General features: G+C 52.6%; 1 protein-coding gene across 3 annotated transcripts in view; it reads left to right on the forward strand.

Annotated features, from left to right (window-relative positions):
• Positions 1-22,724, forward strand: part of ube2o (ubiquitin conjugating enzyme E2 O) — a 202,426-nt gene that overhangs the window by 106,416 nt on the left and 73,286 nt on the right. For all 3 annotated transcript variants that reach the window (XM_072483904.1, XM_072483905.1, XM_072483906.1), the window contains exons 6-7: positions 12,617-12,760; positions 13,948-14,057. In XM_072483904.1, coding sequence (XP_072340005.1) covers positions 12,617-12,760; positions 13,948-14,057 — 254 coding nt within the window. The remainder of the gene's footprint in view (positions 1-12,616; positions 12,761-13,947; positions 14,058-22,724) is intronic.

The raw sequence follows: 22,724 nt of genomic DNA on the forward strand, positions 1-22,724 counted from the left end.
ACCCCCAAGCCCGATTGGGGCTCCCAAACCCTCGACACTTTCCCTATCTCTCACCACTTCCTGTTTCCTCAGCTGATGTGTCAGCATCCTGCTAGCTTTTTCCCCACATTCATACACCGCCCCCTTACCCTCCTCAGCTGTCCCTCCGCCTGACCTGTGGACAGGAGCCCAAATTCTAGCTGCAGTCTCTGACGCTCTTTCAAGAGCCCGTCATCCGGAGACTTCACATGTCTCCTTCCTGTCCACCTGTAAAATTTCACCTACCAGTCTGTCCAACTCCGCCTGCTCGTCTTCTCCTTATGGACCTGAATTGAGATGAATAGATGAATTCCCCCCGATAACCGCCTTCAGTGCCTCCCAAACCATCCCTGCCGAAACCTCACTCGTACCATTGATCTTGATATATCCCTGAATGGCCTCCCTCACCCGCTCACACGCCGCCTCCTCCGGTAGCAGCCCCACATCCAACCTTCATTGCGACCACTGGGCCTTTCCTTTGCTGACTTGCAAGCCCACCCAGTGCGGGGTGTGGTCTGACACCACGATTGCTGAATATTCAGCATCTACCACCTCAGCCAGCAGCGTCTTATCCATAACAAAAAAGTCTATCCGGGAATACACCTTACGCACATGGGAATAGAACGAGTATTCCTTACTCCTTGGCCTCCCAAATCTCCACAGATCGACCCCCCACATGAATCCATGAATCCCCGGAGCTCCTTCGCCATAGCTGATACGTTCCCAGACCTAGAACTCGACCAGCTCCCCCCCCACCACACGCACACACAATCAGTCGATGTGAATCTAGGTCCGGGATCTTCCCCAGTACCTGTCTCTCAAACTCAACGTCATCCCAGGTCGGGGCATATATATTTACTAATACCACGGCCATTCCCTCCAGCTTCCCACTAACCATAACATATCTACCCCCCGCTTCTATATTCCCCACCTCAAATGCCACCCACTTATTAACCAACATCGCCACCCCCCCTTGTTTTAAAGTCTAACCCCGAATGGAACACCTGTCAACCCATCCCTTCTTTAACCTAATCTGTCCCCCACCTTCAAATGTGTCTCCTGCAACGTGGCCACGTCCACCTTCAGTTGCGTCTAGTGCACGAACAAAGGTAAGAAGTAAAAACAAACGAACAATCCCTCCCAATCCAAACACAAAGACCCACCCCTCATCCCTTAACAAAGCACTGTAAACCAGCCGAACCCCAAAAGCAACAGAATTCCGAAAAAAACCCGGACACCAAAAACCCAAAGTTTTTCACAGTACAATACATACGCTCCAGTTCTTCTTCGAAGTTCAAAGTCGTCGTCCTCCTGCCAACCATTCTTCTTCCTGAAGTCCACTGCTTCCTCCGCCGAGTCAAAGTACAGCTCCCGGACCCCATAGGTCACCCATAGGCAGGCCGGGTACAGTAGACCAAACTTAACGCCCTTTTTGTACAGGACCAACTTGACCTTATTAAAGCTCGCCCTCTTCTTCGCCAGCTCTGCCCCAGGTCCTGGTACACCCGAATCTCGACATCTTCCCAGGTGCATCGCCCCGTCTGCCAGGCCCACCTCCTGAAACGTTCCTTATCCAGGAACCGATGCAATCGTACCACCATTGCCCATGGCGGCTCGTCCCTCCCTGGGGCTTACGCATCAGCGCTCCGTGGGCTCGATCCACCTCCAATGACCGGTCAAACCACCTTCCCCAGGCAGCTTCTCCAGCATCTTCCCGACATACGCACCCGCATCCGTTCCTTCGCAACCCCCTCCGGCGAGCCCACGATCCGGATGTTCTGCCTACGAGAACGGTTCTCCAAGTCCTCCACTTTCTCCAGCAATAGCTTCTGCTGGTCTCGCGTCAGTCCCATCTCTGCTGCCATCGAGGTGGACTGTTCCTCATGCACCTTGGCCAGCTCCTCCAACCTCTGGATCACCTGTCCCTGGGCTACCAGTCGTGTCTCCATGCGGTCAACCACCGCCTTGATTGAGTCCATTGCCCAGGCCAGGTCCTCCAAACCTTCCTCCCGTTGCTGGGTGAGCTTCTCGTTCAAGAAGCTCACCAACTGCTCCATCGACCACTGGGCCGGATCCTGCCCTTGCCCATCCGCAATCTTCGCGTGTGTTGCCTCCCCCTCACTCACCTCAACCAACTGGTTTGCTTTTTTCCAGGCACTTCTGGTTTGCAGTTCCATAAACTAGGGGTCATCTCTTCTGCTGCCACTCCTACACCTTTCCTCCCAAATTCCTGCTACAAACCAGGGTAAAGGCGACAAAAAGACCATCCATGAGCGGGAGTTGCCAAATATGCGACCACTCACTCCATGGCCGCCACCGGAAGTCAAGAATTTTACTTTTTAATCCCGTTAAAGAGCCCCCATTTTTGTTGGGGTACTGTAAGAGAACCCCAAAGAATACCAAATTGTAAAGTCTATAGGAAAGATGGGGAAAATGGTGGAAGCGGAGGGGTAGCCTTGGCGAATAAGGATGAAATCACTTTAATGACCGAGGATATCATGAGAGTGGACACTTTATTGGTCAGAATTAAGAAATAGAAATGGATTTAAGACTTGTGTGGGTAGTGTAGAGAACCCCTGGTAGGAGAGTGAAATGATGGGCTGTCTAAATGCAGAGATAAGGTGAACATATGAGTGGTAATAGGGAATTTTAACTTTCCACCCAGATTGGGATAAACAAACCACGTATCAGAAAGTTGGTGAATATCTCGGTAGTTTTTGCAACTGGATGCCGTGGAACCAGCAAATGGTTCAATCGTGGAATGTGATTGGCCAGGAGAACAGTTATTGTCATTATCTAATTATCCCTGAAGATGGTGGGAAGATGCTGCCTGGAATCAATCGTTGTGGTGTAGATACCCAACCATGCTTTTAAAGAGTGAGGTCCCAAGATTTTGACCTAGGAATGATGATGCCGTTCCAAATGAGAATGATGTGTGACTTGGAGGGGACCTTGAGATTGATGATATTCCAATCTGCTGCTTCCTAGGTGATTGAGATTGCAGGATTGGTGTTGAATGAGCCTTGGCGTGTTGCTGCAGTGCATCTTTTTGGGGAGAATATCCAGCCTCTGACCTGCTCTTGCAACCATGTGATTTGGTTGGTCCCGTTGAGTTTTGGTTAGTACTAACCCCCTGGATGTTGATGATAGGCGATTCAGCGATGATGATGATTTTGTTGAAATGTCAAAGGTAGATGTTAAATTTCTCTCTTGTTGGAGCTGGTCAATGCCCAGCCATTTGGGTGGTGTGAATGTTGCTTCTCGCTTACCAGTCTGAGCTTAAATGTTGTCCACATCTTGCTGCATCCAGTCACAGACTGCTTCAATATTCAAGTAATTGGAAATAGTACAGAACACTGTGCAATCATCAGAAAACATCCCCACCTTTGATCATGTGGGCTGTTTGATGTTTCCAACAACCACAGTAAACTTTCTTTGTGTTATGTATGACTCCAACCAGTGGGGAGTTTTTCTCTTGATTTTCAATGGCTTCAATTTTGGAAAGGGTTCCTTGATGTCATTCTCTGTCAAATACTGCCAAGGAGTGAAGGGTGGTCAAAGAACAATACAGGAACACAGGCCCTTTGGCCCTCCAAGCCTATACCGGTAATGATACCACCCTTGGTCAAAGCCCTCAGCACTTCCTCATGCCATATCCCTCTATACCCATCCTACCCATGTATTTGTCAAGATGCCTTTTGAACGCCGTTAATGTATCTGCTTCCACAACCTCCCCTGGCAACGCTTTCCAGGCACTCACCGCCCTGTGTTTTAAAAAAAAAAAAAAAAAAAATCTGCCTCGCACAACTCCTCTAAACTTTGCCCCACGGACCTTACACCTATGCCCCCTAGTGACTGACCCCCTCCACCCTGGGAAAGAGTGCCTGCCCATCCACTTTCTCTCCATGCCCCTCATAATCCTGTAGACCTCTATCAGGTCACTCCTCAACCTCAAATGAAAGCAATCCGAGTCTATTCAACCTCTCCGCATAGCTAACACCCTCCAGAACAAAGAACAAAGAAAAGTACAGCACAGGAACAGGCCCTTCGGCCCTCCAAGCCTGCGCCGACCATGTTGCACGTCTAAACTAAAATCTTTTACACTTCCGGGGTCCGTATCCCTCTATTCCCATCCGATTCATGTATTTGTCAAGGTGCCCCTTAAACGTCACTATCGTACCTGCTTCCACCACCTCCTCCGGCAGCGAGTTCCAGGCACCCACTACCCTGTGTGTAAAAAAAACTTGCCTCGTACATCTCCTCTACACCTTTCCCCTCGCACCTTAAACCTATGCCCCCTAGTAATTGACCCCTCTACCCTGGGAAGAAGTCTCTGATTATCCACTCTGTCTATGCCGCTCATAATTTTGTAGATCTCTATCAGGTCACCCCTCAACCTCCGTCGTTCCAGTGAGAACAAACCGAGCTTATTCAATCTCTCCTCGTAGCTAATGCCCTCCAACATCCTGGTAATTCTCTTCTGCACCCTCTCTAAAGCCCCCACATCCTTCTGGTAGTGTGGCGACCAGAATTGAACACTATACTCCAAGTATGGCCTAACTAAGGTTCTATACAGCTGCAACATGACTTGCCAATTCTTATACTCAATGCCCCAGCCAATGAAGGCAAGCATGCCGTATGCCTTCTTGACTACCTTCTCCACCTGTGTTGCCCCTTTCAGTGACCTGTGGACCTGTACACCTAGATCTCTCTGACTGTCAATACTCTTGAGGGTTCTACCATTCACTGTATATTCCCTACCTGTATTAGACCTTCCATGTGACATCCGTGTGACTTCAGAGCAGGCAACATCCTGGTAAACCTAGTCTGCACCCTCTTCAAAGCCTCCACATTCTTCTGGTAGTGTGGCGACCAGAATTGTGCCCAATATTCCAAGTTCGCCATACCAAAGGTCTATACAACTGTAGCATGACTTGCCAGTTTTTATACTCTATGCCCTGTCCAATGAAGGCGAGCATTCCATATCCCTTCTTGACCACCTTGCCCACTTGTGTTGCCACTTTCATAGATCTGTGGACCTGCACGTCCAGATCTCTCTGACTTTCTATATTCCTAAGAGTTTTACTGTATATTTCCCCTCTGTTAGACCTACCAAAATGCATGACCTCACATTTGTCCAGATTAAACTCCATTTGCCATTTCTCTGCCCAAGTCTCCAACCTATCTATGTCCTGCTGTATCCTCTGGCAATCCTCAACACTATCTGCCCTCCACCAACCTTGGTGTCATCCGCAAACTTACTTATCAGACCAGCTACATTTTCCTCCAAATCGTTTATGTGCACTACAAACAACAGAGGTCCAGCACAGATCCCTGTGGGACACCACTAGTCACAACCTTCCATTCAGAAAAACACACTTCTACTGCTACCCTTTGCCTTCTGTGACCGAGCCAGTTCTGTATCCATCTTGCCACCTCACCTCTGATCCTGTGTGACGTCACCTTTTGTACCAGTCTGCCGTGAGGCACCTTGTCAAAGGCTTTACTGAAGTCCATATAAACAACATCCACAACCCTCCCCTCATCAATCATCTTCACCAAAAAACTCGATCAAATTAGTGAGGCACAACCTCCCCTTCATAAAACCATGCTGTCTATCGCTAATGAGTCCATTTGTTTCCAAATGGGTTTAAAACCTGTCCTTGTTAATTCTCTCCAATAATTTACCTACTACCGAAGTGAGGCTCACCGCCCTATAGTTTCCTGGATTATCCCTGCTACCTTTCTTAAACAGCAGGACCACATTAGCTGTTCTCCAGTCCTCTGGGATCTCACTTGTAGCCAATGAGGATTCAAGGATGTCAGTCAAGGCCCCAGCAATTTCCTCCCTTGCTTTGCTCAGTATTCTGGGGTAAATCCCATCCGGCCCAGGAGACTTATCTACCTTTAATGTCTTTTAAAACACCCAATACCATCTCCTTTTGATGTCAACATGCCCCAGACTATCCACACACCCTACCCAAGAATCATCTTCCTCAAAGTCCTTTTCTTTGGTGAACACTGATACAAAGTACTCATTTAGTACTCTTAGCTATCCCTGGAATTCCGATTGAGACGGTGGTGAAGTGATATTGTCACTGGACTGGCAATCCAGACGAGGCTAATGCTGTGGGATATGGGTTCAAATTCCACCGTGGCAACTGCTGGAGTTCAAATTCAGTTACTAAATCTGGAATATTAAGCTCGTCTCAGTCATGGTCACCATGACAACTATTATCTATTGTTACAAAGATCCACCTGATTCATTCATGCCCTCCAGGGAAAGGACATCTGCTGTCTTTACCCGGTCTGGACTACATGTGACTCCAAACCCACAGCAATGTGGTTGATCTTAGCTGTCCTCTGAAATGACCTAGCAAGCTACTCAGCTCAAGTTCAATTACCGAATGGGCAACATATGCTGACATTGCCAGTGACAAAACCATTCCATGAAGAATTGTATGTTGTCTGTATGGACCAAGGCAACAATGGAGTCTGGAGCAGAGTGGTCCTGGCAGTTAAACCCCAGTGCAAACTATCAGCAGCTCAGTGGCATGAGTGCAACAAACCTGTAGTTAGAAACTCTGGGATACAAAGCTAATCGGGTTGGAAAGATCTTCCATCTGTGGAATGAGGAAGCGTCGTAGAGTTTTACAGCACAGCAAGAGACTCTTCGGCCGACCGTGTCTGCGCCGGCCATCTCTCACACATTTATTCTCATCCCGTGTTCCAGCACTTGGTCCTGAGCCTTGTGTGCATTGGCGTTTCAACTGCTCATCTAAATGCTTCTTAAATGTTGAGGGCTTCCGCTTTTACCACCCTTTGGGTGAAAAGTCTTTTCCTCAGATCACCTCTAAGTGTCCTGCCCCTTACATTAAATCTAAGGCTCCTGGTTATTGACTCCACTACTCAGGGGAAAAATTAATTCCTATCTATTTCCCTCATACTTTGTACACCTCGATGTCCCACCTCAGGAAAACAACCCCAGCCTAACCAATCTCTCTTCATCGCTGAAACGCCTTGGCTCAGGTAACATCCTGGTGAATCTCCTCTGCACTCTTGCCAGCGCAATCACATCCTTCCTATAGTGTGGCGACCAGAACTTCACACAGTACTCTTTAACCAGCGTTTTATACAGCTCCATCATAACCTCCCTGCTCTTGTATCCTATGTCTTGGCAAACAAATGCAAATATCCCATATGGCTTCTTAACCACCTTATCTACCTATCCTGGTGCCTTCAGGGTCCTATGAATATGCACCCTAAAGTCCCTCTGGTTCTCTGTATTTGCCAGGGTCCTACAGTATGTCCCATGCCGTGTTAGTCCTTCCAAAATACATATTTCATACTTTTCAGGGTTAAGTTCCATTTGCCACAGTTCTTCCCATCTGACCAGCCCTGTAATCTAAGACTTTACTCCGCGCTATTTACTACACCACCACATTTTGTGTCATCTGTGAAGGTGCTGATCATACCCCCCCCCCACCCACCCACATTCACGCCTAGATCCTCAATGCACATGACAAACAGCAAGGGACCCAGCACCGAACCCTGCAGTAAACAACTGGACAAAAGCTTCCAGTCACAAAAACAACCGATGACCGCCATCCTCTGCTTCCTGCCACTAAGCCAATTTTGGATCCAGTTTTCCAAATTGCCCTGGACCCCATGGGCTCTTACTACTTGATCAGTCTCCCATGCAGAAGCTTGTCAAAAAACTTACTTGAAGTCTATGTAGACTGCATTAACTGCACTTCTCTTATCTGCACACCCCTAGTCACCAGCTCAAAATTCAATCAAATTTCACAGAATCGTAGAAAAAACAGTGCTGCAGAGGCTCTTAGGCCCATCGATTCTGCATTGACGCATGAGAAACACCTGACCTGCCCACCTAATCCCACTTGCCAGCACTTGGCCCATAGCCTTGAATGTTAAGATGTGCCATGTGCTCATCCAGGTACTTTTTAAAGGATGTGAGGCATCCCGCCTCTCCCACCCTCCCAGGCCGTGCGTTCCAGATCGTCGTCACACTTTGGGTAAAAATGTTTTTCCTCTCATCCCCCCCCTAAACCTCCCACCCCTCACATTGAACGTGTGTTCGACATTTGTAAGCCATTCTCCCCTAGACAAAGCCATGCTGACTATCCTTGATTAATCCTGGTCTCTCCCAAGTGGTTATTAATCCTGTCCCTCAGACTTTTTTTGATCAGTTTCCCTACCACTGATGTTAGACTCCATGGCCTGTAATTATCTGTTTTTTCCCTACTTCCCCTCTTGAATCGAAGGAGCAATTTTTTTTACAGAACATAGAACATTACAGCGCAGTACAGTCCCTTCGGCCCTCGATGTTGCGCCGACGTGTGAAACCACTCTAAAGCCCATCTACACTATTCCCTTATCGTCCATATGTCTATCCAGTGACCATTTGAATGTCCTTAGTGTTGGTGAGTCCACTACTGTTGTAGGCAGGGCATTCCACGCCCTTACTACTCTCTTGAGTAAAGAACCTACCTCTGACATCTGTCTTATATCTATCTCCCCTCAATTTAAAGCTATGTCCCCTCGTGCTAGACACCACCATCCGAGGAAAAAGGCTCTCACTGTCCACCCTATCCAATCCTCTGATCATCTTGTATGCCTCAATTAAGTCACCTCTTAACCTTCTCTCTAACGAAAACAGCCTCAAGTTCCTCAGCCTTTCCTCATAAGATCTTCCCTCCATACCAGGCAACATTCTGGTAAATCTCCTCTGCACCCTTTCCAATGCTTCCACATCCTTCCTATAATGCGGCGACCAGAATTGCACGCAATACTCCAAATGCGGCCGCACCAGAGTTTTGTACAGCTGCAACATGACCTCATGGCTCCAAAACTCAATCCCTCTACCAATAAAAGCTAACACACCGTACGCCTTCTTAACAACCCTCTCAACCTGGGTGGCAACTTTCAGGGATCTATGTACATGGACACCGAGATCTCTCTGCTCATCCACACTGCCAAGAATCTTACCATTAGCCCAGTACTCAGTCTTCCTGTTATTCCTTCCAAAATGAAACACCTCACACTTTTCTGCATTAAACTCCATTTGCCACCTCTCAGCCCAGCGCTGCAGCTTATCTATGTCCCTCTGTAACTTGTAACATCCTTCCGCACTGTCCACAACTCCACCGACTTTAGTGTCATCTGCAAATTTACTCCCCCATCCTTCTACGCCCTCCTCCAGGTCATTTATAAAAATGACAAAGAGCAGTGGCCCCCAAACTAATCCTTGTGGTACACCACTAGTAACTGGACTCCAGTCTGAACATTACTCATCAACCACCCCCCTTTGTCTTCTTCCAGCTAGCCAACTTCTGATCCAAACTGCTAAATCTCCCTGAATCCCATGCCTCTGTATTTTCTGCAGTAGGCTACGTGGGGAACCTTATCAAACACTTTACTGAAATCCATATACACCACATCAACTGCTTTACCCTCATCCACCTGTTTGGTCACCTTCTCAAAGAACTCAATAAGGTTTGTGAGGCACGACCTACCCTTCACAAAACCGTGTTGACTATCTCTAATCAAATTATTCCTTTCCAGATGATTATACATCCTATCTCTTATAAACCTTTCCAAGATTTTGCCCACAACAGAAGTAAGGCTCACTGGTCTACAGTTACCGGGGTTGTCTCTACCCCCTTCTTGAACAAGGGGACAACAGTTGCTATCCTCCAGTCTTCTGGCACTATTCCTGAAGCCAAAGATGACTTTAAGATCAAAGCCAAAGGCTCAGCAATCTCCTCCCTAGCTTCCCAGAGAATCCCTGGATAAATCCCATCCCATAGGGGCTGGTTTAGCTCACTGGGCTAAATCGCTGGCTTTTAAAGCAGACCAAGGCAGGCCAGCAGCACGGTTCAATTCCCGTACCAGCCTCCCCGAACAGGCGCCGGAATGTGGTGACTAGGGGCTTTTCACAGTAACTTTATTGAAGCCTACTCGTGACGATAAGCGATTTTCATTTCATCCGGCCCAGGGGACTTATCTATTTTCACACTTTCCAGAATTGCTAACACCGCCTCCTTATGAACCTCAAGCCCTTCTAGTCTAGTAGCCTGAATCTCCGTATTCTCCTCGACAACAGTGTCTTTTTCCTGTGTGAAAACTGACGAAAAAATTCATTTAGCACCTCTCCTATGTCCTCGGACTCCACACACAACTTCCCACTACTGTCCTTGACAGAGGGGGTACTTAAGTGGAATGAGCTGCCGGATGAAGCGGGTGAGGCGGGGACATTGATACATGGATAGGAAAGGGTGAGAGGGATATGGGCTAAAGGCAGGCAAATGGGGTTAGTTTAGATGGGCTTTTTGGTTGGCATGGACAAGTTTGGGCTGAAGGGCCTGTCTCCATGCCCTTGATTCTATGATTCTGTGAATAATGGTGCCACATTAGCTGTCCTCCAGTCTTCTGGCATCTCCCCTCTGGCTAGGCAGGATTTGAAAATTAGGGTCAGAGCCTCTGCAAGCTCCTCCCTTGACTTTCACAGCAGCTTTGGATACATCCCACCTGCGCCTGGGGATTTATCCGCCGTTAAGCCCGCTAAAACCACTAATGCTTCTTCCCTCTCAATGTTATTCTGTTTAATTATACCACAGTCCTCCTCGCTGTTTTCTATACCTTCATTGTCATTCTTCATAGTGAACACAGATGCCAAATACTTAGTCAGTACATCACCTACGTCTTTTGGTTTTACACACAGGTTGCCACTTTGCTCCCTGATGGGCCCTACTCTCCCCTTGGTTACCCTCCTAATATACTTCTAAAACACCTTGGGATTTTCCTTGGCTGTCAATATTTTTTCAGGCTTCTTCTCCATTCTCCGGGTAGCCCTTTTGCACTCCCTGTACTCCTGTTGGGCATCCGCTGTTTTCAGCCCCCTGCATCTGCCATAAGCCTTCCTCCTTTTCCAATCCGGCAATTCCCTTCATATCCAGGATTCTCTAGACTTTTTGGTCCCAACCTTTACCTGGAACATGTTGCTTTGTACTCTCTCCATTTCCTTTTTGAATGACTCCCACTGCCCTGATGTGCCTTTTATCTACAAGTGCCTGCACCCAGTCCACTTTGGACAGATCCTGTCTTAATCTATTAAAGTCTGCCTTCCATCCATTCAGAACCTTTATTTCCAGAGTTTGCTTTCTTTTTGTTGCCCCCATATGGCCTCAATTGAAGAGTCAGCTAATGCAGAAAGAGGCTATTCTGCCCATCAAGTCAGCACTGACCCTCTGAAAGAGAACCCCACCCAACCCACACCCTATGCTCCAGAACTAGCCATGCCCTTATAGTATAGCGACAACACTGGGCAATATGGAAAATTGCCCAGGTTTGTCTGGTCCACGAAAAGCAGGACAAATCCATTCCGGCCAATCATTGCCCCATCAGTTTACATTTGATCATCAGCAAATTGATGGAAGGGCTCATCAACAGTGCTAATAAATGGCACTTGCTCAGCAGTAACCTGCCCATCGATGCTCAGTTTGAGTTTTCCCAGAGTAAATTGTCCCTTGACCGAATTAAATTTGTACGAATATGGACGAAAGAGCTGAATGCCAGGAGAGAGAGTACTCTTGGAATCGAGACAGCATTTGACTGTGGTATCAATGAAGTAAATTGGAGGAGGGGGGTCACTGGGTCAAAATCCTGCAACTCCCCAACAGCACTGTGGGTGTACCTATACCCACATGGACATCAGTGGTTCAAGAAAGCAGCTCACCAACCTTTCTGAAGGGCAATTAATAAGCAATAAATGCTGGCATTGCCAACCATGCTCACGTCCCATGAAAGAATAAATTTCAGTGTCCATGTGATGCTCGATATGTAGGTCATACGTCCCAAAGACTAGGGTATCATCTCAAACAGCATATCCTTTCCACCGTTCGCAATGGCAAGGTACAGACTGCATCCAACCAGCCCGTACTTTCAAAACTCAAAGTGTTCAACATTTAGATGTAATTCCCCGATTGCGTAATGCTTACTGAATAATCTTCAGTGTGCTAAGAATTACACTGACAACCAATGTAAGATTTTCAGTCCGGCTTGCAATGTGGTGAATTTGCAAGTACTGGAAGCTACATACAGACAAAAAAACATGGACACATTGCGGCTGTTTCAGCTGAACAAAATAAGTGACAGCTATTCGCTGCTTCATTTGCCTTGAACAATCGGAGTCAAGCGGCCTGGTTTAAATTTCAAGCAATGCTTGGTAGTTGACTCAGTCACCATCAAGTGATGCATTCTCCATGGTAACATCTCTACCAATCAGAGTTCACTTACCAACAATCTGCACACACTTCTCATACAGTATAAAGTTGTTGCTTCCCTGACATTGATATTCTTGCAAAATATCTTGAGTGCATGATGCAAAGCTTCTACAGCACTTTCTTTCAGCAATAAATTCTTGAAGATATTTGTATTACAATCACATTTTAAATTTTGAAGTGGGAATTTATAGCTGTACACCTTATGTTTACTTTAATATCTGATTTCTGACAATAGTACTGATGTCTTCCACAGATGGGTTGCTGTAATTTTCAGCCATATCTTTCTGTTTTAGGGGCAGTTCTTTGATGAATCCTATGGCTTTTATCCAGGACAAATGTTGTTTGGAGCTGCTAAAGTTTTCTCAAATGTTCACTGGTTGTCTGGTGTGAGACCTGTGCTGAGCAAAAAGAGCAAGTTTAAAGCGGTGGTTGAAGAGGTAATTTTTATTCTTATAAAGCAAAGCGCAAAGCACTACAAAGTCTTACTGTTTAATGTTCATGTTTATAACGATAGCTGCAGATGATTTAATTAGAATGGAAATCCATTTAATATCTCTGGGTCTTGCGGGTGTCCCTGTGTGGTCATAGAGAGAACCCGGATTGAAAGAGAGGCTTCACAGGATCCAATCCCAGGGGCAACTAGAGGAAATTGAATGAACAATAACACCTACAGGAATAAGTGATCACTTCAGCTTTGAAAGGGACTGGCTGGAAAATTTGGACCTGCTCCTTCACTCATCCGAGTTAAACAGTGTGTGGATCTTGCAATAACCTATGACTTCTATGGCATTCTTATTTCAAAGACCCCAGGAAAGGCTCCAACATGCAAAGCCTGTCATGAACTCCAGAAGTTCCTGCAGTTAATATATGCCCTAAAATTACGCATACCAAGTCTAAAAGAAATGCAAAGGCCGATGTTCTCCACATACAGACCAGCTGCACTTTCCATTACGTGGGAGCTGCAGACGTTTGATATAAGACTGCCGCAGATTATTGGTGAGTCACTCTGGAGTCTGAGATTCAGCGGGATGGGGGTTACAGTACTTAAATTGTGTCGAAGTATCAAAACTGGTTCACAGGTTGTGTTGGCACCTTTGAGATTCGTGCCCTGCTACAGTGGGAACTAAGCAGCAGCCAAACTGACTTTTCACTATTCATTTTGGGCATCGTCATGTTTGGTGCAGTAGTGGTTCCCTAATCAATTCTTCCATTTAATAAAATGCTGCAAAGAATGCTAATCAGTTCTCTAGACTGAAATACTTGAAATACTTCCATGGTAGGAGCATTTAAGTATCTTCAGCATAAATAGGCCATTTGTCCCAACAGGTGTTCATGATCCATGTGAACCTCTCCTTATTCCTCTTCTAAAGCCTTTGACATTTCCTTCAATTCCTTTCCCCCTCATTTACTGAACCTGCTTGCCCTTAAATTGGTCTGTGCTATTCACTTCAACCACTTCAAATGATGAATTCCACAGTCTCAATATTCTATGGTTAAAGTTTCTCCCAGATTCCCTTAGATTTGTTAATGTCTGATTTTTATATTTCTGGCTCCTTTTATTTGATGTACTAAGAAATGAGACCCATATAGTCCAAGTGACCTGGTGTGTTTTTGGTTGTTTTAGGTGCAAGTGGTTGAGCTTCGAGTTTCCTGGATAACAAAGAGTTTTTGTCTCGGTGGAAGTGAGAGTGTTTATCCTCCATCTCCAGTCATTACACAGGAGAATTTGCCCAGGTATGGTGGCAGTTTGTTTAGTTTGCTTTTCAAAGATTTGTAGGAAGTAGTTGAGCTCTGAGGTGTATAGAATTATCTAGTGTTCCAAGATCCTGTTCTCTATTCCGCAATCGAATATTATAGAACAAAACAGCATAAAGAGGAGACTGTTGGGCCCAATATGCCTGTGCTGTCTGAAAGCTATCCACTTAGCCCCGCCCCCTGGCCCTGCCCCGCCCCCTGGCCCTGCCCCGCCCCCTGGCCCTGCCCCGCCCCCTGGCCCTGCCCCGCCCCCTGGCCCTGCCCCGCCCCCTGGCCCTGCCCCGCCCCCTGGCCCTGCCCCGCCCCCTGGCCCTGCCCCGCCCCCTGGCCCTGCCCCGCCCCCTGGCCCTGCCCCGCCCCCTGGCCCTGCCCCGCCCCCTGGCCCTGCCCCGCCCCCTGGCCCTGCCCCGCCCCCTGGCCCTGCCCCGCCCCCTGGCCCTGCCCCGCCCCCTGGCCCTGCCCCGCCCCCTGGCCCTGCCCCGCCCCCTGGCCCTGCCCCCTGGCCCTGCCCCGCCCCCTGGCCCTGCCCCGCCCCCTGGCCCTGCCCCGCCCCCTGGCCCTGTCCCGCCCCCTGGCCCTGTCCCGCCCCCTGGCCCTGTCCCGCCCCCTGGCCCTGTCCCGCCCCCTGGCCCTGTCCCGCCCCCTGGCCCTGTCCCGCCCCCTGGCCCTGTCCCGCCCCCTGGCCCTGTCCCGCCCCCTGGCCCTGTCCCGCCCCCTGGCCCTGTCCCGCCCCCTGGCCCTGCCCCGCCCCCTGGCCCTGCCCCGCCCCCTGGCCCTGCCCCGCCCCCTGGCCCTGCCCCGCCCCCTGGCCCTGCCCCGCCCCCTGGCCCTGCCCCGCCCCCTGGCCCTGCCCCGCCCCCTGGCCCTGCCCCGCCCCCTGGCCCTGCCCCGCCCCCTGGCCCTGCCCCGCCCCCTGGCCCTGCCCCGCCCCCTGGCCCTGCCCCGCCCCCTGGCCCTGCCCCGCCCCCTGGCCCTGCCCCGCCCCCTGGCCCTGCCCCGCCCCCTGGCCCTGCCCCGCCCCCTGGCCCTGCCCCGCCCCCTGGCCCTGCCCCGCCCTGCCTTGCCCTGCCCCGCCCTGCCTTGCCCTGCCCCGCCCTGCCCCGCCCTGCCTTGCCCTGCCCCGCCCTGCCTTGCCCTGCCCTGCCTTGCCCTGCCCCGCCCTGCCTTGCCCAGCCCCGCCCTGCCTTGCGCTGCCCCGCCCTGCCTTGCCCTGCCCCGCCCTGCCTTGCCCTGCCTTGCCCTGCCTTGCCCTGCCTTGCCCTGCCTTGCCCTGCCTTGCCCTGCCCCGCCCTGCCTTGCCCTGCCCCGCCCTGCCTTGCCCTGCCCCGCCCTGCCTTGCCCTGCCCCGCCCTGCCCCGCCCTGCCCCGCCCCGCCCCGCCTTGCCCTGCCCCGCCCTGCCTTGCCCTGCCCCGCCCTGCCTTGCCCTGCCTTGCCCTGCCCCGCCCTGCCTTGCCCTGCCCCGCCCTGCCTTGCCCTGCCCTGCCCCGCCCTGCCTTGCCCCGCCCTGCCTTGCCCCGCCCTGCCTTGCCCCGCCCTGCCTTGCCCTGCCTTGCCCCGCCCCGCCTTGCCCCGCCCTGCCTTGCCCCGCCCTGCCTTGCCCCGCCCTGCCTTGCCCCGCCCTGCCCTGCCTTGCCCCGCCCCGCCTTGCCCCGCCCCGCCTGGCCCCGCCCCGCCCTGCCTCGCCCTGCCCCGCCCTGCCTCGCCCTGCCCCGCCCTGCCTTGCCCCACCCTGCCTTGCCTTGCCCTGCCTTGCCCGCCCTGCCTTGCCCCGCCCTGCCTTGCCCCGCCCCACCTTGCCCTACCCCGCCTTGCCCTGCCCCGCCCTGCCCTGCCCCGCCCTGCCTTGCCCTGCCCCGCCCTGCCTTGCCCTGCCCCGCCCTGCCTTGCCCTGCCTTGCCCCGCCCTGTCTTGCCCTGCCCCGCCCCACCCCGCCCCGCCCCACCCCGCCCCTCCTTGCCCTGCCCCGCCCTGCCCTGCCCCGCCCTGCCCTGCCCCGCCCTGCCTTGCCCTGCCCCGCCCTGCCTTGCCTTGCCCGGCCCTGCCTTGCCTTGCCCGGCCCCGCCCTGCCTTGCCCGGCCCCGCCCTGCCTTGCCCGGCCCCGCCCTGCCTTGCCCGGCCCCGCCCTGCCTTGCCCGGCCCCGCCCTGCCTTGCCCGGCCCCGCCCTGCCTTGCCCGGCCCCGCCCTGCCTTGCCCGGCCCTGCCTTGCCCGGCCCCGCCCTGCCTTGCCCGGCCCCGCCCTGCCTTGCCCGGCCCCGCCCTGCCTTGCCCCGCCCTGCCTTGCCCGGCCCCGCCCTGCCTTGCCCGGCCCCGCCCTGCCCTGCCCCGCCTTGCCCCGCCCTGCCTTGCCCCGCCCTGCCTTGCCCCGCCCTGCCTTGCCCCGCCCTGCCTTGCCCCGCCCTGCCTTGCCCCGCCCTGCCTTGCCCCGCCCTGCCTTGCCCCGCCCTGCCTTGCCCCGCCCTGCCTTGCCCCGCCCTGCCTTGCCCCGCCCTGCCTTGCCCCGCCCTGCCTTGCCCCGCCCTGCCTTGCCCCGCCCTGCCTTGCCCCGCCCTGCCTTGCCCCGCCCTGCCTTGCCCCGCCCTGCCTTGCCCCGCCCTGCCTTGCCCCGCCCTGCCTTGCCCCGCCCTGCCTTGCCCCGCCCTGCCTTGCCCCGCCCTGCCTTGCCCCGCCCTGCCTTGCCCCGCCCTGCCTTGCCCCGCCCTGCCTTGCCCCGCCCTGCCTTGCCCCGCCCTGCCTTGCCCCGCCCTGCCTTGCCCCGCCCTGCCTTGCCCCGCCCTGCCTTGCCCCGCCCTGCCTTGCCCCGCCCTGCCTTGCCCCGCCCTGCCTTGCCCCGCCCTGCCTTGCCCCGCCCTGCCTTGCCCCGCCCTGCCTTGCCCCGCCCTGCCTTGCCCCGCCCTGCCTTGCCCCGCCCTGCCTTGCCCCGCCCTGCCTTGCCCCGCCCTGCCTTGCCCCGCCCTGCCTTGCCCCGCCCCGCCTTGCCCCGCCCCGCCTTGCCCCGCCCCGCCTTGCCCCGCCCCGCCTTGCCCCGCCCCGCCTTGCCCCGCCCTGCCCTGCCTTGCCCCGCCCTGTCTTGCCCTGTCCCGCCCTGCCTTGCCCTGCCCCGCCCTGTCTTGCCTTGCCTTGCCCCGCCCCGCCCCGCCCCGCCCTGCCTTGCCCCGCCCCGCCCTGCCTTGCCCCGCCCTGCCTTGCCCTGCCCCGCCCTGCCTTGCCCCGCCCTGCCCTGCCTTGCCCTGCCCCGCCCTGCCTTGCCCTGCCCCGCCCCCTTGCCCTGCCTTGCCTTGCCCTGCCCCGCCCTGCCTTGCCCCACCCTGCCTTGCCTTGCCCCACCCTGCCTTGCCCTGCCCCGTCCCCTTGCCCTGCCCCGTCCCCTTGCCCTGCCCCGTCCCCTTGCCCTGCCCCGTCCCCTTGCCCTGCCCCGTCCCCTTGCCCTGCCCCGTCCCCTTGCCCTGCCCCGTCCCCTTGCCCTGCCCCGTCCCCTTGCCCTGCCCCGTCCCCTTGCCCTGCCCCGCCCCCTTGCCCTGCCCCGCCCCCTTGCCCTGCCCCGCCCCCTTGCCCTGCCCCGCCCCCTTGCCCTGCCCCGCCCCCTTGCCCTGCCCCGCCCCCTTGCCCTGCCCCGCCCCCTTGCCCTGCCCCGCCCCCTTGCCCTGCCCCGCCCCCTTGCCCTGCCCCGCCCCCTTGCCCTGCCCCGCCCCCTTGCCCTGCCCCGCCCCCTTGCCCTGCCCCGCCCCCTTGCCCTGCCCCGCCCCCTTGCCCTGCCCCGCCCCCTTGCCCTGCCCCGCCCCCTTGCCCTGCCCCGCCCCCTTGCCCTGCCCCGCCCCCTTGCCCTGCCCCGCCCCCTTGCCCTGCCCCGCCCCCTTGCCCTGCCCCGCCCCCTTGCCCTGCCCCGCCCCCTTGTCCTGCCCCGCCCCCTTGTCCTGCCCCGCCCCCTTGTCCTGCCCCGCCCCTCGCCCGCCCCGTCCCCCCCCCCCCTCGCCCGCCCCGTCCCCCCCCCCCCTCGCCCGCCCCGTCCCCCCCCCCCCCTTCGCCCGCCCCCCCCAATAACCCTGCAAGCTGTGGCCAGTCAGTTATTCATGTAATTTCCTTTTGATGGTGACTAGTGAATTTGTTTGCACTAACATTTCTGGCTGTGCTTCCAAAACACAAGATTAAGGGTGACACTAGCACAGTGGTTAGCACAGTTATTTCACAGCTCCAGGGTCCCAGGTTCGATTCCCGGTTTGGTTACTGGCTCTGTGGAGTCTGCACGTTCTCTCTGAGTCTGCGTGGGTTTCCTCCGGTTTCCTCCCACAGTCCAAAGATGTGCGGGTTAGGTGGATTGACCATACTAAATTGTCCTTGGGTTAGGTGGGGTTATGGGGATAGGGTGGAGGTGTGGGCATAGGTGGGGTACTCTTTCCAAGAGCCGGTGCAGACTCGATGGGCCGAATGGCCTTCTGCACTGTAAATTCTATGATCAGGACAGGAGGACATTCAGCCCATTGAGTCTCTTCTACCTCTCAATTAAATCATGGCTGACCTGGACCTCAACTCCATTTACCCATCTTCGGTCCATATTCCAAAATATTCTTTGCTAACAAATCTCAATCTTGCCCACTCTTGAAAGCTCCAATTGACCTGCAGCATCCACAGGCTTTTGGGACGAGAGTCTCAAGATTTCCATGACCTTTTACTCGAAAAAGTGTTCATTAATTTGGGTCTTAAATGTCACAGCTCTAATTCATGCTCCTTTGTTCTTAATTTTCCTACCAGAAAAATTAGCTTCTCTGTAACTACTCTGGAAAATCATTCAGCAATTTAAATAGCTCACCCCTAAGTATATTTATCAGAGTTAAATAAAGCCAGATTTATGCAATGTGCCCTGGTAATTTAATTTTCTTGCCGCCCTATAAGGAGGCACAAATTCTAGTGACATACATAGATACATAGAAGATAGGAGCAGGAGGCGGCCTTTTGGCCCTTCGAGCCTGCTCCGCCATTCATCACCATCATGGCTGATCACCCAACTCAATAGCCTAATCCTGCTTTCTCCCCATAGCCTTTGATCCCATTCTCCCCAAGTGCTATATCCAGCCGCCTCTTGAATATATTCAAAGTTTTAGCATCAACTACTTCCTGTGGTAATGAATTCCACAGGCTCACCACTCTCCTCATCTCTGTCTGAAATGGTTTACCCTGAATCCTCAGGCTGTGACCCCTGGTTCTGGATCATCATTGGTAACATCTTCCCTGCATCTACCCTGTCTAAAACATAGAACATTACAGCGCAGTACAGACCCTTCGGCCCTCGATGTTGCGCCGACCTGTGAAACCACTCTAAAGCCCATCTACACTATTCCCTTATTGTCCATATGTCTATCCAATGACCATTTGAATGCCCTTAGTGTTGGCGAGTCCACTACTGTTGTAGGCAGGGCATTCCACACCCTTACTACTCTCTGAGTAAAGAACCTACCTCTGACATCTGTCTTATATCTATCTCCCCTCAATTTAAAGCTATGTCCCCTCGTGCTAGACATCACCATCTGAGGAAAAAGGCTCTCACTGTCCACCCTATCCAATCCTCTGATCATCTTGTATGCCTCAATTCAGTCACCTCTTAACCTTCTTCTCTCTAATGAAAACAGTCTCAAGTCCCTCAGCCTTTCCTCATAAGATCTTCCCTCCATACCAGGCAACATTCTGGTGAATCTCCTCTGCACCCTTTCCAATGCTTCCACATCCTTCCTGTAATGCGGCGACCAGAATTGCACGCAATACTCCAAATGCGGCCGCACCAGAGTTTTGTACAGCTGCAACATGACCTCATAACTCTGAAACTCAATCCCTCTACGAATAAAAGCTAACACACCGTACGCCTTCTTAACAACCCTCTCAACCTGGGTGGCAACTTTCAGGGATCTATGTACATGGACACCGAGATCTCTCTGCTCATCCACACTGCCAAGAATCTTACCATTAGCCCAGTACTCAGTCTTCCTGTTATTCCTTCCAAAATGAATCACCTCTCACTTTTCTGCATTAAACTCCATTTGTCACCTCTCAGCCCAGCACTGCAGCTTATTTATGTCCTTCTGTAACTTGTAACATCCTTCCGCACTGTCCACAACTCCACCGACTTACGTGTCATCTGCAAATTTACTCACCCATCCTTCTATGCCCTCCTCCAGGTCATTTATAAGAATGACAAAGAGCAGTGGCCCCAAAACAGATCCTTGTGGTACACCACTAGTAACTGGACTCCAGTCTGAACATTTCCCATCAACCACCAACCTTTGTCTTCTTCCAGCTAGCCAATTTCTGATCCAAACTGCTAAATCACCCTGAATCCGTATTTTCTGCAGTAGCCTGCCGTGGGGAACCTTATCAAACACTTTACTGAAATCCATATACACCACATCAACTGCTTTACCCTCATCCACCTGTTTGGTCACCTTCTCAAAGAACTCAATAAGGTTTGTGAGGCACGACCTACCCTTCACAAGACCGTGTTGATTAACTCTAATCAAATTATTCCTTTCCAGATGATTATACATCCTATCTCTTATGAACCTTTCCAAGATTTTGCCCACAACAGAAGTAAGGCTCACTGGTCTATAGATACCTGGGTTGTCTCTATTCCCCTTCTTGAACAAGGGGACAACATTTGCTATTCTCCAGTCTTCTGGCACTATTCCTGTAGACAAAGATGACTTAGAGATCAAAGCCTAAGGCTCAGCAATCTCCTCCCTAGCTTCCCAGAGAATCCTAGGATAAATCCGGCCCAGGGGACTTATCTATTCTCACACTTTCCAGAATTGTGAACACCTCCTTCTTATGAACCTCAAGCCCTTCTAGTCTAGTAGCCTGAATCTCCGTATTCTCCTCGACAACATTGTCTTTTTCCTGTGTGAATACTGACGAAAAATATTCATTTAGCACCTCTCCTATCTCCTCGGACTCCAAGCACAACTTCCCACTACTGTCCTTGACTGGCCCTACTCTTACCCTAGTCATTTGTTTATTCCTGACATATCTATAGAAAGCTTTAGGGTTATCCTTGATCCTACGTGCCCAAGACTTCTCATGTCCACTCCTGGCTCTACTTAGCTCTCTCTTTCAGTCCTTCCTAGCTAACTTGCAATTCTTGAGTGCCGTAACTGAACCTTCATGTCTCATCTTTACATAAGCCGCCTCCTTTCTCTTGACAAGTGTTTCGACTGCTTTAGTAAACCACGGTTCCCTTGCTCGACCACTTCCTCCCTGCCTGACAGGTACATACTTATCAAGGGCACGCAGTAGCTGTTCCTTGAACAAGCTCCACATTTCCATTGTGCCCATCCCCTGCAGTTTTCCTCTCCATCCGATGCATCCCAAGTCTTGCCTCATCGCATCATATTTGCCTTTCCCCCAGATATAACTCTTGCCCTGCGGTATATACCTATCCCTTTCCATCACTAAAGTAAACGTAATCGAATTGTGGTCACTATCACCAAAGTGCTCACCCATCTTCAAATCCAACACCTGTCCTGGTTCATTACCCAGTACCAAATCCAATATGGCCTCGCCTCTCGTTGGCCTATCTACATACTGTGTCAGGAAACCCTTCTGCACACATTGGACAAAAACGGACCCATCTAAAGTACTCTAACTGTAGCGTTTGCAGTCAATATTTGGAAAGTTAAAGTCCCCCATAACAACCACCCTGCTGCTTTCGCTCCTATCCAGAATCATCTTTGCAAACCTTTCCTCTACATCTCTGGAAATTTTCGGAGGCCTATTGAAAACCCCTAACAGGGTGACCTCTTCTTTCCTGTTTCTAACCTCAGCCCATACTACCTCAGTAGACGAGTCCTCATCAAACGTCCTTTCTGCCACCGTAATACTGTCCTTGACTAACGATGCCACCCCTCCCCCTCTTTTACCACCTTCCCTGAGCTTACTGAAATATCTAAACCCTGGCACCTGCAACAACCATTCCTGTCCCTGCTCTATCCATATCTCCGAAATGGCCAAAACATCGAAGTCCCAGGTACCAACACACGCCGCAAGTTCACCCACCTTATTCCGGATGCTCCTGGCATTGAAGAAGACACACTTTAAACCACCCTCCTGCCTGCCAGTACACTCCTGCAACTTTGAAACCTTACTCATGACCTCACTACTCTCAACCTCCTGTATACTGGAGCTACAATTCAGGTTCCCAAGCCCCTGCTGAACTAGTTTAAGCCCTCCCGAAGAGCATTAGCAAATTTCCCCCCCCCCCAGGATATTGGTACCCCTCTGGTCCAGGTGTAGACCATCCCGTTCATAGAGGTCCCAACGACCCCAGAATGAGCCCCAATTATCCAGAAATCTGAAACCCTCCCTCCTGCACCATCCCAGTAGCCAAATGTTCAACTCCTCTATCTCCCTATTCCTCGTCTCGCTATCACGTGGCACGGGTAACAACCCAGAGATAATAACTCTATTTGTCCTGGATCTAAGTTTCCACCCTAGCTCCCTGAATTCCTGCCTTACATCCCTATCCCTTTTCCTACCTATGTCGTTGTTACCTGTGGGCCACGACTTGGGGCTGCCCCCCCTCCCCCTTAAGGATCCCGAAAACACGATCCGAGACATCACACACCCTGGCACCTGGGAGGCAACACACCAACCGTGAGTCTCTCTC

Source organism: Scyliorhinus torazame, chromosome 18 (genome assembly GCF_047496885.1).
Source record: "Scyliorhinus torazame isolate Kashiwa2021f chromosome 18, sScyTor2.1, whole genome shotgun sequence".
Lineage (NCBI taxonomy): Eukaryota > Metazoa > Chordata > Chondrichthyes > Carcharhiniformes > Scyliorhinidae > Scyliorhinus > Scyliorhinus torazame.